The sequence below is a fragment of the Sturnira hondurensis genome, unplaced genomic scaffold (assembly GCF_014824575.4).
Source record: "Sturnira hondurensis isolate 20B ecotype Veracruz unplaced genomic scaffold, ASM1482457v3 Scaffold0021354, whole genome shotgun sequence".
Classification (NCBI taxonomy): domain Eukaryota; kingdom Metazoa; phylum Chordata; class Mammalia; order Chiroptera; family Phyllostomidae; genus Sturnira; species Sturnira hondurensis.
The window spans coordinates 18177926-18195050 of record NW_028093985.1 but is presented as its reverse complement, the minus strand read 5'-3'; the positions used below and the strand labels follow the sequence as shown (position 1 = coordinate 18195050).

Below are 17125 nucleotides of genomic sequence, written 5' to 3'. Positions count from 1 at the left end.
TTTCCCATTGCTTTCCTGGCTCTGGAGAAAGCCAGAAGCCATGGCATGGTGATACTCAAGCAGACCTGTGAAGAAACCCATATGGGGAGGTATTGAGGCTTCTAGCAACATTACCAATAGTTCATCTGTGTGAGTGAGGCATTTGTAGCCCCATTCAACCCTTCTGTTGACTTCAAACCTTGCCAATATCTCTTGATTGCAACCTGATGAACCTGAGTCAGAACCTCCCAGCCGAGCTGCTCTCAAATTTCTGATTCATAGAAATGGAGAGATTCTTTCCTTTATAGTCCTTGCTCTAGGGGACATATCAGTAAAAATGTTGCTGCGTGAAATATCTGAGATTGTCATCATCAAAATTAAAAGCTTCTGCGCAGCTAAAGAAAACAGCATTAAAATAAAAAGGCAACCAACTGGATGGGAAAACATATTTGCCAATGATACCTCAGACAAAGGTTTAATCTCCAAAATATACAAAGAACTCACAGGACCTCACTCTAAGAAGACAACTAACCCAATTAAAAAATGGGGAAAGGACTTGAACAGACACTTCTACAAGGAGGACATACAGAGGATCCAGAGACACATGAAAAGATGCTCAATATCACTAGCTATCAGATGCAAATTAAAACTACAATGAGATACCACTTTACACCGGTGAGAATGGCTATCATAAACAAAGCAATAAACAACAAATGTTGGAGAGGGTGTGGGGAAAAGGGGACTCTGGTCCACTGTTGGTGGGATTGCAGACTGGTACAACCATTATGGAAAACAGTATGGAATTTTCTCAGAAAACTAAAATTGGACTTGCCTTTTGACCCAGCAATTCCACTGCTGGGATTGTATCCTAAGAACCCTAAAACACCAATCCCAAAGAACCTATGCACCCCAATGTTCATAGCAGCACAATTTACAATAGCCAAGAGTTGGAAGCAACCTAGGTGCCCGTCAGTAAATGAATGGATCAAAAAACTATGGTACATATACACAATGGAATTTTATGCTGCAGAAAGAAAGAAGGAGCTCCTACCTTTTGCAACAACATGGATGGAACTGGAAAGCATTATGCTGAGTGAAATAAGCCAGGTGTTGAAGGACAAATACCATATGATCTCACCTCTAACAGGAAGCTAAACAACAAAACAAACAAGCAAGCAAAATATAACCAAAGACACTGAAATAGAGAACAGGCTGACAGTGACCAGAGGGGAGAGGGGAGGGAATTTCAGGGGAAATAAGGGAGGGATTTAGAGGAACCTATATAAAGGATACATGGACAACAACTGAGAAGGGTGGAAATGGGAGGGAGGGGGGAGGATGGGGGGTGGGATGGTATGGGAGTAATAGAAAACTATACTTGAAAAATAATTAAATAAAAAAATTGAAAAAAAAAAGAAATGGAGAGATTATAAATGTTTATTGTTTTTGGCAAGTGTATTTTGAGGCAATTTGTTATGCAGCTATAAATAATTAATAAACTAGCTTTTTAATGATATGAACATTTTGTGCACATTCTCATACCTGTCTCCAGACATGTATGTACAAGACCAGGTAGTGGACCTCGGTGTGAGATCAGGTTGAAGATTATGAGAATGTTTAACTTGGAGATCACATGCCTATTTTTCAAAGTTATTTTACTGATTTATGTTTTGATAAGCAATGTGAGTCAGAATCTCTATTATATTCCATTCTTTTTAACTTTTGGTACTGTCAGACTCTAATTTTTTCTCGCTTGGCAAGTATAAAATATTTCATTATGGTAGTATATCCTTTCCCAACACCAAAATAGTAGCGTCCTGTATTTTCTCCTAAAAAGTGTAACATTTTGATTTTCACACTTATACCATTAATCCATCTACCACTGCCACCATGTAATGTCAGTCTCTGGAATGAGATAGGTATTTACTTTAATTTTTTATTAAGCAGTTAAACAATTGTCCCAATTATTGAAAAGTCTATCTTTTCCCTCTTGTCTTCTGTGTCCCATTAATCTGTCACGTGGATCTGTTTTGGAGCTTCATTCTATTCTCCTGGTCAGTTTGCTTATTCCAGTACTAATTATATAGTGTCTTACTCTTTTTGATTCTAGAAAATCTTGTTTCTTAATTTTTCTTGTCAGTTGTTTTAGGTGGTCAAATAATCTTCAAATAATGATAACTTTGTTTTCCTATTTTTAATTTTTATACATTTTTCTGTATAATATACTGGCTATAACCTTCAGAAAACTCGGACTAGAAATGGTAATGGTAAAGTGATAACGATGCACATTCTTTTCTGGTACCTGATTTTAAAGAAACTTTTTAATATGTTACCAAGAAGAGTAATTTTACTGTCATTTTTTTGTTTTTGTTGTTTGCTTTGAATCCCTGTATGGGATTCAGATGTTAAGGACTTTCCTTATATTCTTAATTTGCTATGAACTCTCTTCCAAAAATGATTAGTGGATTTTATCAAATACTTTTTGTGCAGATATTGACGTTATTATGGCTCTCTTCCTTTATGTTAATTTAGTTAATTTATAGATATTCTAATACTTTATAATGTACTTTCTGACTTCAGTTATTCTCAACAGGTCAGTCTCTCTGGGGACTTTAGTATAATGTTTCAAGTGAAGTCTTGTAAAATTATTGACTCTTGTGGCTACAGGAAGGGATTCTACCACCTTGTGCTTATGTAGACAGTAGCAATGAGAGCTCTTTGGGGTTGTGTGATTAAGCATAGATCTAATAACATAAATGGCTTAATGTTTCACAAAGTGTCCTTGTGCCTATGCCTTCAGTGCCACAGAGTTAATTTCCTGTAATTAATAGTTTGGCTAAGTGATGGTTGTCTTCTGTGGGGGAAAATATTTTGTAGGAGCCAAGAGAGTTCAGATCTCTTTGTTTTTGAAATAGGAGAACTTTGCTGCCTCAAATCCTTTGTTAATTTAGTCAAGGTATGAATTGTGTGTATTGTTTTCTGAATAAAATAAATAATCACTGTAACTAATATGGTACCTTAAACAGGTTACTTGAAGTTTCAAATTCCTAATTCTCTCCTTTAAATATCAGATGTGTGTACTATCACAGCAGTATAGAGATTCCTCAGATCTTGCTTCGTTTGTCTCCTGTTAGTCCCAGGATGTGGGTATTGTTAAAATATGGTACAAACATGAAATTCTAGAAAACACTATCTCTTCATAAATACCTGGGAAATTCTAGACCGAAAAGAAATTCATTCTCAAGGTACTAGAATAACATTCTTGGTTGTTGACATATTTAGGTAAAGTCAGGCTCCACAGAGATTTTCCCCTTAAAAACAATAAGGAGTCACTGTCAGTAGACATCAGATAAGAGTGGAACGTAAGTGTCTTATTTGCAATATAACTGTGATCTCCACAATGCATAACTTTGCCATTAAACTTTATTGCTGGAGTTACTAGTATAGTTTACTGAGCTTAAGAGTAAGTTGCTTGATTATATGTTCAAGTTTTTCTTCATTTTTTCTATAATAAATGGTACATTTCTCACTTTGAAGTTAGTACAATGTGTGGGATCAGTTGAAATAATAATCAAATGATAATATTAATAAAGCATTTATTACCAATTTCAGTTTTTCTTAGAAGTTGGGTAAAAGTGGGATGGTATTAGGTGGTATGTGGCCAAGGAATTAACTAAATCATGATCAAAATGAATCAGTGCTCGCAATGAGATTGTCGTTGGAAGCTGTGTGCAAGGAACAATGACAGGCCGTGGAGGCAAACTACCGCTGACAAAGAATCCCCAGTGCAAAGAACTAGAGCAAGTTAGAAGTGAGCTCTCTGATTTACAAAACTTTATATATAATGTCCACCTTGTATATCTAGGAAATAATGTATTCGCCCCAAATGTCCAGATAGAACAGGCTGGTTGCCAGCCTGGGTCTGGTGAGAGGGATGGTAGGGCCATGTGAAGAGAGATGTTCTTTGAGTCTGCCTGAGGTCCCGTTATCATACCTGTTTCATGGAAAGAAAAGAAAAGAGTGAGTGAGATGGTTGGTCCTTTTCCCTTTTGACACTGGGCCTTGACCTACTTTGGCATATAGGTATGGAGAAGGAGAGATGGCTAGAGAGAGCCATTTAATACACAGAGGGACACTACAATGCAAACTTACCTGTTTGGGCCTACTGGAATCATCACTTCAGATGGAACCGTGGACCCATTAGTAGTCACTCCTCATTCCCTGTCCCCACCAGCTTCCAAAAACATTTATCTCTTTCTCTTTCTATTCTGGACATTTTATATAGATAGAATTATATAATACATGATCTTTTGTAACTGGCTTCTTTCACTTAGCATAATGTTTTCAAGGTCATATTGTAACATGTATCAATACTTCATTGCTTTTTTATTAATAATGTTCTATTGTGTGGATACAGTACATTTTGTTCATCCTATCATTGCTTGATGAACATTAAAGCTGTTTCTACTTCCTGACAGTTATGAATATTTGTGTATAAGTTTTGGTATGGGACGTGTGTTTTCATTTCTCTGATGTGTCTACCTAGAAGTGGAACTGCTGAGTCATGTGGTAACTCTGTGTTTAACATTTTGAGGAGATGCCACACTTTTCTAAACTGGCTGCACCAGTTTACATTCCTACTAACGATGTACATGTATTCCATTTTCTCCACATTGTCACCGACACTTGTTACTGTCTTTCTTGTTTATAGGCATGCTGTTGGGTATGAGGTGGTTGGTATTTTAATGTCGTTGATTTGCATTTTCCTAGTGACTAGTGATATTGAACATATCTCTTTGCACATTTCGAAACCTTCTTTGGAGAAATGCATATTCTTTTTCCATTTTTAAAATTAGATTGTCTTTTTATTGTTGACTTCTTAGAGTTCTTTATATATTTTGTATACATCTCGTGTCAACATCAGAAGGTTTTTTTTAACATTTAGCAAAAATACATTTCGAAAAATACATTGTTGCAGCTTGGATTTTTTAGAAGCAGTTGCTGAGACAAATTTGGGGTGGATGATGTTTATTAGAGATGGACATTTGTGACAATAAGGACAACGGGACTCGTCAGATGGGGAAGTGGAACTTACTGCAGGCCTGACAAAACCTCAGCCATCCTGGCAGCCAGCTCTGGAGCAGATCTGCCTGTCAGAGTCGTCCTGCCACATGTTGTCCCCCTGGCTCAGTCAGCGGGGGAGAGTCAACCTGCACAAGGTGTGACCTGGAGTGAGGCAGTTCTGCGTCTGCGGCGGACCGACGTGGTGAACAACTGCAGGCTCTTTGCTGCCTGTACTCCCTGCAGCTGAGCAGCAGTTCCCCTTGGGGGGCCTCTGGAAAGTTCACCTTCGTATCTACCACGTGCACATTATATTTTAAAATCTAGTTTAGACCTTGAATCCACAAAGCTTAGAAGAGTTGCTAATAAGCATATTTATGGGATAAGAAAATTGGATGCAGCCTTTGTGAATATGTTATTACTGCTATTTTATAGTATTGAATACTTTGAAATCTAAGAAGGTAGTTTCTACTTGTTCAATTTGGCCTGGAGTTACGTACATTCATAATATTAATTGTGTTTTATTGTTTATGTTTACTATACAGTTAGAGTGCCTTCAGCAGCTTATATGACATTTATATTTGACCCATAAAATAGAGGCTATTATGTGTTTGACATAGTATGTTTTTCTAAGATTTTGAACATATCTTCTTTTTAAGAACTATTTTTTCCTTGGCCTTCTCTCTGCTATTTCTGCTCTATATTATGAGAACATCATACAACACTACTTAAATTATTTTTTCTTAGGGGATGGTTTAAAATAGAATTGTCTTAAGAATATTCTTAGTCCTTATTTAATTTTTTACCTTCTAGCATTGTCTTGCAGATATTCTAAAATCTTTGCATTTGATATTCCTTAACTTTTGACACTTTCGTTTGTATGTAGCAAATCTAATAGACTAAGACAATTTTGGTTGACTTTATACATTTTTACATATACATATACACATGCACATATATGTGTACATATGTGTATATAAATATATGTATATATACATATATTTATATAAATATGTATATATTCATTTATATAAATATATATATAAATTAACTACCTCCAACTTGCTCAAACTCCAAATTGTGATTCTTTCTGATCATATAAATTAGTGCACAAGAGTGAAAACCTTCTACAGAATAAAGAATCCGGAATTGTTTTTCTCGTTAAAGTTGAGTAGTTTGACTCTACCAGCATGGGGGAGTAGAAGGAGCTCAGAAGGAAGTGTCAGAAGATCAGAGTTAGAATCTCAACCACCCCTTACCACCTGGGTTGCCTTAACCAGGTTACTTAGCTTCTCAAAGCCCTGGATGCCACATCTCTAAAATGTAGCTGTGTTGATCAACTATGCCTCCCCGCCCAGTTGTGGTGATGCCCTAATAAGATAATGGTTCTGAAAGGACTTGGCAACTTTGTGGCCAATGTGTTCTTCTTTGGATACATCTTTAATATGAATGAGGGTGGAACTCACAGACTTGAATCTTTTCCAGACACGCAGTTTAACAAAAGCAGAAAGGAATATAAACAAATTATATAAAAAATAATTTAAATTCCATTATGATTATCTTCAATATAGTCTGGTATTGTGGGATTTTATTATTTGTTCATAGAATTTCATCCACATGACGCATGTCAAGAGTTTCTCATTCCTGCAAATTGGACTGACTTGCATATCCTTAGAGCGGAGCAAAGATTCATTGGACATCAGTTAGTTTTGACTTAAGTGTATTACAGATATTTATACAGGGACTAACAGTTTGCAAAATGTTTTTATATGCATTCTTTCATAAAAATCTTTATAATTGCCCATAAAAAGGATAAAAAGGAAGGGTTTTTTGTGCTTATTGTACCCGTTACTTAGGTTAGAGAAGTGACTTTCTCAAAGTCACTCACCTACTAGATGGTAGAATTGAGATTTTAAAAATACCTGATTTTCTTATTTCCAACCTACTGTCTCATTGCTTGCAAAACTAAGGAATTATTTTATATGGGCTTGGATTGGAACCAGGTATTCTTAGTCTTAGCCTATTCTTGATCCAAACATAGAATCCATTCTCCATAGAAACCACTGTTTTCTATGCACCAAACACTCCCTTTATCCTGGGCCTTGTCTTCCAGGTCTGTTCCAGCGTGATGCCCTTGTTCTCTAGCCTCCTCCCCAGTGGCTCCATGTCTGTGTACACATACACAGTCCGAAACATATCGTTTTTACGCTGTTGCCTTATAACTATAAACTGTAACAATGTGTAAGCAATATGCACAGTACTCCTGGGATTTTGCTGATGAGCAACTTCTGAGTAATGTGGATATTTTAACTATAATTTGGGTAGGTTGTTTGGTTCCTCACAAATCTCTGGTACTGATTCGCATACCATACGTTCAGTTGCAAGTAGGCTATTGTGAGCTGGAGTTCCAGAATGTGACAGTGAGCATAGATTCTTTGGGACCAAACCAGCAGCTCCAGGAGTTCCAGGAATTAACCCAGTTTTACTTGTCTTGTGATATATTTTGTATATTCATTATTGCTTTTAGAATTTGAAGTGGAAAGGCCTTCTGTTGCGAAAATTGTCTATATCTGGTTCTCATTTATACTTGCCTAAAACCAAACAGACCTAAAACTAAGGCTTCTCTGTATCTTTCTATAGTTTTTGTAAGTGCCCAGGCCATATTTTGAGCAAACAAGGCAATAAGAAATACTCTACTGTTTCATGTTTTGAAATGCTGACTAGATAAAGATTACACATGACAAGTTATTTACAGCTTTATTTATACATGCTGAATTCTCTGTTGGAACCATAGAGGAGAAGAAGATATGATAATTGCTTTGTGTAGTTCACAGAATGAAATCGCACACTGAGATGTTTTGAATCCAGTTTATACTGTAACCATTTCTAGGAAACCATATTTAAACAGCAGTTGTTATCATGAAATATACAACATGTCAACCGTGTCCCAGTTCATATCAGTAAAAACCTTCCACCACTTTATTCCCCATAACCTAACCTTCATCAGATAATACTAAATAAACTATGTCGAGTGCACATATTAATATATATCAGAGGTATCAAGCAGCTTGCTGGCTGCATTTTCAGTAGCGTTTATCTGTGGTCATACAGATTATAACTCTGAATTTTTATTAGGAAGACTAAATTGAGAATTTATAATGTTCCTGATTTAGTTTCACCAGCTGTGCCACTGTGGTGGAAAATAACTGGAGAGGGTAAAGATGTAACTGAATAAGAGAGCAACAAACAAATGGCTTTTGCTTTATATTTACCTGCTTCACGCCTGCTGCTCTGCTGCTGTAAGGTTTAGGGTTTCATACAGTGACTAGTAGCCTCTTAACTTATATATTATCACTCAGTGAATTATAATGTCTATTTTTAGTTTTCTCGTATAAAATAAGAATATGATTGTTAAGTGATATTTAATTTTAGGAATCTGGAAATGATTCTTTAAAATTGAATCTTTTCTTATTCTTCTATCTTTCACTCATTTATTTGTAAATTTGACAAGTATCTGTTGAGCTACACATGTGCCAGACATTGACCTAGGGACACATGTGATATCTGTCCTCATGGAGATCAGAGTCTGCAGGGAAGGATGTGTTATTAAACATTGTAGGATGCATAGAGCTTTTTAAAAAGCCTTATTGAGATATAGTTGACATATAGCATTATGTAAGTTTAAGGTATACAGTGTGCTTATTTGATATACTATATATTGCAAAATGATTACCACAATAAGGTTGGTTAACCCATCCCTCACCTATGTACATAGTTGCCTTTGTGTGTGTGTGTGATGAGGATTTCTAAGATCTGCTCTCCCAGCAACTTTCAAGTACACAGTATACTACTGCTAACTGTAGTCACCAGGCTGTGCATTAGGTCCCTAGAGCTTTAAAATATGACTCTGGCACCAAAAATATTTTATAATTCCACTTTCATTTAAACAATCACAGTGAAATAATAGTGTAAATTGTTCTGTTTAGAAATCAGACATGTTGAGGATGATGGAAAATAACTGAACACTTTATATTTAGAAGAAAATACTGAATTGGCAAAGGGCTTGAGTGAAAAATGCAAGAAGTCCCTTGTAGGTAGTTGTTTTAGTTGTGGAATTGCTAGCAGAAAGCACCATATGGAATCATTCATTATGAACAGTTCTATTTGTTTTGTATAATAAGGGGTTGCTGGTAAAACATGCACAGACTTGTAGAACTTTTGACTGATAAGAATAATTCTTGGATGTATTGTAAGTAGATAGCCCTTACAAATACTGCTTGTATATAATAATGTTGCAGCTATCAGTCTAAGCCTTATATATTTTATTTGTGGATATTTGGCAGTTTGCTTTGGCAGCTAGAGGGGAAGCCCCTACTTGGGCCATGGCCGTGTCTGTTTGACTCACCACTCACCCTTGTGTTTTGCATATTGCCCACCCTATAGTCTAGGATACGTTACTTAAAGAAATGTTGACACGTTTTATTTATGTAGAATTTATAGAGTTTTAAGTTACCTAGTCACAGAAGAAAAATACATACATGTTAAGTAACAATACTTTCTCAATCAAAAATAGTGTTATATTCTAGTTGTTGCTATTAGGAAACTTCACACCACTGAGAAAAAAATAATACTGCTAGTAATAGCAATATCAGCTACACACACCTTCTATAACATTAATTCTTAACCATTATTATATGAGCAATGTTTTCTAAATGAGGACACTGAAGGTTTGGGGTGCTAAGTCACTGTGTCCCTGGCCCAGAGCTATTATTACGTGGTGAAGCTGGGATACATTTACAACAATTAAAAAATACAAGCCAACAGATATTGAGATCATAATATGCACCTGGCACTGTACTAAATGTTTTACATTTAAGCTCAGTGACACTATGGGGGCTGCGTGATTATCAGTTCTGTTTGATGAATGTGGAGAAGTGAGTTACTGAGAAGTGAAGCAGTTCGTCAGAGGCTCTCAGCTAGTTAGTGGTGGAGCGCGAATGCCCCCTCTCGCACCACTCTGCCTACTTCTAGCATTGAGATAAGGGCGGCATTGATTTATGTCTGTGGGACTCTCATGGTTTAAGAATGTTATTTTTGGTATTAGTTTTTAAAAGTACAGTAATATCTGCTGTACTCTGCTGGTTATGAAAATGCCTCAGTTTTTAAAGATAATTATAAAATGTTTCCTCTGAATGGAAACATTTGCTTAGTGAGTAGCAAATCAATCAGGTTCTTCAGTCAGAGGAATATTCGATTGTATTATTGTCACGGACATAGTTTTTATATAATTTTATTGAGTTATGCATTGACTAAATTAGTTAAATTTTTTCATTGTATAGGCTGCATTTTTGTCTTTTAGTTTAGGAATAGTGTTTTTTTCTCTTCTTTTACTGTGCATGAGAACCCTGAGAAAGCTATTTATAGTTTAAATGCAGAGTTAGACTTTGATAAATTATAATTGTATATTATTACTGGTTACTGGATTGCCATTTATACAGCATAGTTTGCAGACATTGAATGTAACATAGTTTCATTTTTAATTAAATTTATTGTGACATTGGTTAATAAGTTTATATGGTTTTAGGTGTACATGTCTATGATACACGATCTGTGTACTGCATTGTGTTCCCATCTCCCAAAGTCAGATCATTTTCCATCACCATATATTTGGCCCCCTTCACCCTTTACTATACTCCCGCCCCACTTTCCTCTGGTAACCACCATGCTGTTGTGTGTCTATGAGTTTCAGTTTTATATCCCGCATAGGAGTGAAATCATATGGTTCTTGGCTTTTTCTTTTTCTTTCTTTTTTATTTATTTATTTTAGAGAGAGGGCAAGTGAGGGAGAGAAACATTGATGTGCAACAGGAACATCAGTCAGTTGCCTCTCACATACCCTCAACCAGGGATCTGGCCTGCAACCCTGTGCCCTGACTAGGAGTGGAACTGGTGACCTTTTGGTTTGCAGATGACCAGTGAGCCACACCAGTCACGGCTCTTAGATTTTTCTGACTGACTTATTTTGCCTAGCATATTTTCAAGGTCCATTCATGCTGTTGTGAATAGCAGTGTTTCATCTTTTCTTTTGGCTGAGTAGTATTCCATTATGTATACGTATACCACATCTTCTTTATCCAGTTGTCTATAGAAGAATACTGTGGCTGTTTCCATAGCTTTGTTTTCAAAAGGGCTATTTTTTTCTTTAAAGTTGTGTTTGAATTACATTAGAGGTAATTTATAGCTACTTTTTATATTTATGTACTTTTCTTCTTCTGATGTCTGTATGTTCCAGGAGAAGACCTTCTGACCTTGTAAATGGCATATCTTACAATTTATTTTAAAATAAATTTAAAGTTTTTAAAACTACTTGGAGATATTTCTTAATTAGATGATAAAGAACTCGAACCTAAATAGTGAGTTTTGCTGAATTCAATTTAGCAACATTGGGAACTGTATGGACTATAAGGTATTGTGTTTGGTGACGTGAAAAATACAAGGATGAAAAGACTTGGTGCCTGTGTCCTGGGGCTTGTATTCTGTTAGCTGACCCAGACAAATATATAAGTAACTACAGTGCTTCTATACTTATTATGGTATAGACATCAACAAAGTTCAGTGGAAAATCAGGATAGAGAGATTAATCCCAAGTGGGAGGATCAAGAAAGTTCTCATGGAGTAAGTAGGATTGAGTAGAGCTTAATTTATTGCTTTCATTCATTCTAGACTATCTTCTGAAGATTGATGTCTATTTCCTTGAGCTTTTTAATTTTGTACCCAATTTGGATAAATATGGCACAAATCCAGCAGGGAGGTCCAGATGAAAAAGAAAAGACCACAGCACTGAAAGGTACATACTTAATTTGTTTTTTTAGGATATTTTCATTGTGCCTGACAATGGTACAGGAATATTTAGGTGGCCTCCAGTTTTTTCAGTTCTTAAATAAAAATAGTACTTAATCTATTTGTAATTATTTATATCCCTTATAGTAACTACCTCAGTTTCTGAGAGATAGTCTGTATTAGTAAGTAAATCATATAATAATGTAATTTTACAGCTGTAAGAATCCTTAATGCTTTTTTTAATTCAAGGCCATATAAATATATGGCAAAACACTGTAGATAGTGCCCTTAGTATATGTTGATTGCAGTGTTATAATAATTTAGGATCGTGATCTGCCTAACTCTACATTTTATCTTTGTGGCATTGGCACTAGGGATATTTTACGAGAGGCCCTTCATGTTAACACCTCAGGAAGAATCTGCCTTAGACATTCTTTGGGAATTTTGAGTTCTAGGCATTAAAAACCTGCTATCTAAAGTAATTTTACTCCTAAGAGAAATACGCATTATAGACCTGTAAGGTTTCTTTATTATCATATTCCAGTCTACCCATCTAGGGACTTGCCTAAGATCAGATTATCTAAGTAACTTGTGCAAGATTTCACAGTTACTTTCTTTCATGGTGGAAAAATTATCTTACGGGTTTTCTAAAAGCCGGGATGCCAACTATGCCCGATAATAAGTCTGTTTTACTTTTCAGCATAGAATCTAGCTGGTCTTCAGCATGTTTTGTAGGAGATACCCTGGCTGAATATGTCCCAGACTGCCTTAGCTATGGCCACTTCTCCAAATCCCTAACTGCTGTCCTACCCTGCTGTGCCAGGCTGGCTGATAAAGATATCTCAAGAATCTCTCTTACTACCTTCTTCTATCTTTTTTCATAAAAGCCTAAAGCATATATGGGTAAAGCAACCAGTTTCTGAGCTCAGAAACATCCCTGCTTTTAGAGCAAATGATCTATCAAAAGGATGGTGTAACTAGCACTTACCTACAAAAATGAAAAATTCTCAAGAGCATTGCTTTCTCCTCACAAATATAATGTCTTGGATTAGGGTGGTAGTAGGAGGGATGATAAAGAATGGACAGATTCTGGTTATGTTTTGAAGGATGACTGGCTTTTTCTTTTTCTCCTTTCTTTCTTTCTTCCTCCCTCCCTTCTTTCATTCAGATTTTATTTATTTATTTTTAGAGGGGAAGAGATGGAAAAAGAGAGGGAGAGAAACATCAGTGTGCAAGAAAAACATCTACCAGCTGCCTCTTGCATGCCCCTTAACTGGGGACCTGGCCCACAACCCAGGAATGTGCCCTGACGCAAAATTAAACTGGTGACTTTTTGGTTCTCAGGCTAGCACTCAGTCCACTGAGCCACACTAGCCAGTGTTGACTGCCTTATTTCACTTCACACAATGTTCTCCAGGTTGACCCATGCTATCACAAAGGGTAAATGTTTCTTCTTTTTTACCACTGAGTAGTATTCCATTGTGTAAATATACCATAGTTATTTTGTCCACTCATCTACTGATGGACACTTGGGCTCCTTCCAAATCTCAGTGCTTGTAAATAACACTGCAATGAACATAGGGGTGCTTACGTTCTTTCAAATTAGTGTTTAGATATTCTCTGGGTAAATCCCCAGAAGTGGGATGACTGGGTCATAAAGCAGTTTCATTTTTAATTTTTTGAGGTAACACCATACTACTTTCCACCATCTACGTTCCCGCCAACAGTGCAGATGTTAAAAGAACAACTAAGATAACTTTGAAGTTTCTTGGTTCATGACGGGTACCATTAATTGGATTAAGAAAACTGGATAAAGCAGGTTGCAGAGGTGGTTGTAGTGGAAAACAAGAGTTAGCTTTTACAAAATATAACCAAAGACACTGAAATAGAGAACAGGCTGACAGTTACCAGAGGGGAGAGGGGAGGGAATTTCAGGGGAAATAAGGGAGGGATTTAGTGGAACATATATAAAGGATACATGGACAACAACTGAGAAGGGTGGAAATGGGAGGGAGGGGGGAGGATGGGGGGTGGGATGGGATGGGAGTAATAGACAGAAAACTGTACTTGAAAAATAATTAAATAAAAAAATTAAAAAAAAAAAGAGTTAGCTTTTAGATGTGTTAAGTATTAAACTGAGATGCCCCTTAAACATTAAGGTGGACCGGTTGAGTGTGGAGTTGGGAGAGCATTTGGGTTAGAAGTAATCATTTGGGGAATCATTAGCATAGAAATAATATTTAAAGTTATGGTCATAATTGAGATCACCAGGATGTCAGTGTAGCCAGGAAAGGGAAGACATCTGCAGATTGAGCCTTGGGGCATCTCAACCTTAAGGTCAGGAGGGTAAGAAGGAACCGGCTACAGAGGCTGAAAATGAATTTCTACTAAGACAGGCTGAAAACTAGGAGCAAGAGAGATCCTGAACATAAATTGAGGAAAATGAGAATAATTAATTTAATCTTGATCATGAGTCAGGTTAGACAAGGACTGAGAATTTACTCTTGGATTTGACAGTTTGTGAGTTGATCTTCACAAAAAGCTGTTTCAGTGAATTGTTGAAAATGAAAGCATATTGGAGAACTTGAGTAGAGACCAGGAACGGAGAAATTGGAGACAGCGCTAGACAACCCTATGGAAGGTTTTACTGAACGCTTGTGTGCTGCTGTGAATGATCAGTACACTCAGAAAAATGGTTAAAGTGGGAGAGAGGACGAGGAATGTCTGTCGTTTTCTATCTAAATAGACTCTCTTGGTTTACACCTCGATAGATTTTGAGCATCTTCAACCTTATGTGATAATGTGAAAATTTGGTCTCTCAAGCCGTCGTTCCAATCTATACTTCCACAAGCGTGTATAAGAGTTCAGATTGACTTTCTGGATTTTGTAAGTAGTATGGTGACATTAAAAGAGTATGGGTAAGATTCCAAATATGGAACTATTTGGATTTAAACTCAAGTTTTTCTACAAGTTGGTTAACTGAAACTTTTTCTTCACTGTAATACGGATAGGAAGGCTTAGTACTCATGAGCTTGTAATGTAGGAGTAAAATTAGAAATATTAGAAGATAAAATGGTAAATGCACAGAGAAGTATATTTTAGGACAAATTGGCAAACTAAATAAAAATTTATACCTAAAACAATCCTATTTACCATTTTTTTCTTTTATGAATTATGCCTTAAGTGTCCTGTCTTAAGAACTTTTGGCCTAGCCCTAGTTCATGAAGATTTTCTCCTATGTTTTTTAGTTTAGACTTTGTATTTAAGATATTCATTCATTTTGAGTTAATTTTTATATAAGGAGTGAGACTTAAGTCAATGTGTACTTATTATTTACTTTTTTACCCATTGATATCCAATTGTACCAGGACCATTTGTAAAAAAGAGATTATCTTTCCACTGTTGAGTTACTGTCTGAACTTTGTTGGAAACAAGTTGGGTGCATTCGGGTGGGCTTGCTTTGTGGCTCTCCTTTTTGTTCCATGGATCTTTTTCTGTCTCTTCTCTAATACCACACTCATGATTACTGTGCTATATAGTAAGTTTTATAATTGGGTAGAATGGTTCTTTCAACTTTATTCTTTCCCAAAATTGTTTACATATTGTAGGTCCTTTGCCTTCTTGTATAAATTTTAGAGTAAAATGGTTTATATCTGTAAAAGATTTTTTTATTTAGATTTGCATCATAATTATGTTTAAACCTATAAATGAATATGGGGAGAATTGACATCTGCACTATATTGTCTCCCAATCCATTAACATGGTATGTCTTTCAGTTTTTTCAGATCTTTGGTTTTTTCATCAGCATTTTGTAATTTTTCACATTGTTACTAGATTTATACTTGAGTTTTAAATTTTTAGAGTGATTGTAAATTGTGTTGTGTCTTAATTTCAGTTGCCACATATTTACTGGTAGTTTATGAAAATACAATCAAGTTTTGTGTGTTGATATTACATCCTATGACTTTGCCGACGTCACTTATTAGTTCTAGGATTTGTTTTGGTAGATTCCTTGGGATTTTGTTTGTATCCTGTCATTTACAAGTTAGACAGTTTTGTTTCTTCCTTTCTAATCTATATGCCTTTTATTTCCTTTCTTGCTCTTTTTTTCTTTTTTGCTGACTAGGCCTTTTAGTACTATAATTATTAAGAAGAGCCAGAGTAGACATTCTTTCTTTGTAGGCCAGTGGTAATAGTCATTTTTGACTCTGACTATGATGGGTGGCTGGGGAAAGAGGCTTACTGGTGTTCTCAGAATGGGTCACCCTGTCAACTTGTTTATTAAAATATTTTATTGAACCTTCACTTGGGAAACAAATATCTTCACATTTCTTGACCATTCAGAGGGGTCTTTTCACATAACTCTTCTCCATTATTCCTTGTCACTAATTTTCCAAATTGTGTTCATTCCAAGTCCCTTACCATCCAGCCAATCCATTGGCCACAGCCTGTGAATCAATATATAATCACACATCTGGCCATATCTCTTTCCAGAAAACTGAACAGCCAGGTACACTGCTCTCAGTTCTGCTCAGTGGGAGGATTTCCATTAATAGCTGTCATCAGGGATGTCCCAGAAAAGGGTTCTAGTGTTTCAGCTGTCCACTTTCGAGTGCGCTTGGATATGTTGCAGAACTATCTATAAGCAGACCTGAGTTTGGGTAGGATCTCAATTAATGTTAGGAACTCCCCATGTGGAGTAGATAGATAGATGCTGGTAGATAATAGGCAATATGGTAGGAGTGGAGACCACTGGGCTCCTTCTTCATTTAACTTACTTTTGCCTTCAGGGCCTGCCCAGGCATGATCACCTATATACCACTTCCATTTGATGATGGAGTGCTGTTAGTATACACCTAACTTTATAACTTGGTGTGTCAGCTAATATCAAGTTCATGATGGGCAGCTAACACCACATGATAACCTGGTAGCCCATGATTAAGTATTCAGTCTGTACGAAGACCCAGTAGCAGACTAACAGCTGTTTCTTAAAAGCAAGTAGTTATCTGCAGTGGATGGCAGGGCTTTGCTCCAAAATCCTAAGGGCCTGTGCTTTGATACTCGAGGGGCCTGCCAAAGATTCCACACAGCATCCCTGTCGCCACTAGCACTATTGGATCTGTAGGATTATGTGGCTCAAGTAGCAGAACAGCATATATATGCTGCAGAGTTTTCTTTTGTTCTGGGGCCCACTTAAAAGTAGCAACATTTCGGATAAAAGGACCACAACAACGCATCCAAATGA

At 36.4% G+C, this 17125-nt stretch overlaps 1 protein-coding gene across 3 annotated transcripts in view; it reads left to right on the top strand.

Annotated features, from left to right (window-relative positions):
• ARB2A (ARB2 cotranscriptional regulator A) overlaps positions 1 to 17125 on the top strand; it is a 423315-nt gene that overhangs the window by 19255 nt on the left and 386935 nt on the right. The window contains exon 2 of one of the 3 annotated variants that reach the window (XM_037032446.1): positions 11764 to 11887. The exons of the other annotated variants lie outside the window; for them this stretch is intronic. Coding sequence (XP_036888341.1) covers positions 11782 to 11887 — 106 coding nt within the window. The 5' untranslated portion in view covers positions 11764 to 11781. The remainder of the gene's footprint in view (positions 1 to 11763; positions 11888 to 17125) is intronic. 3 annotated transcript variants of the gene reach the window in all.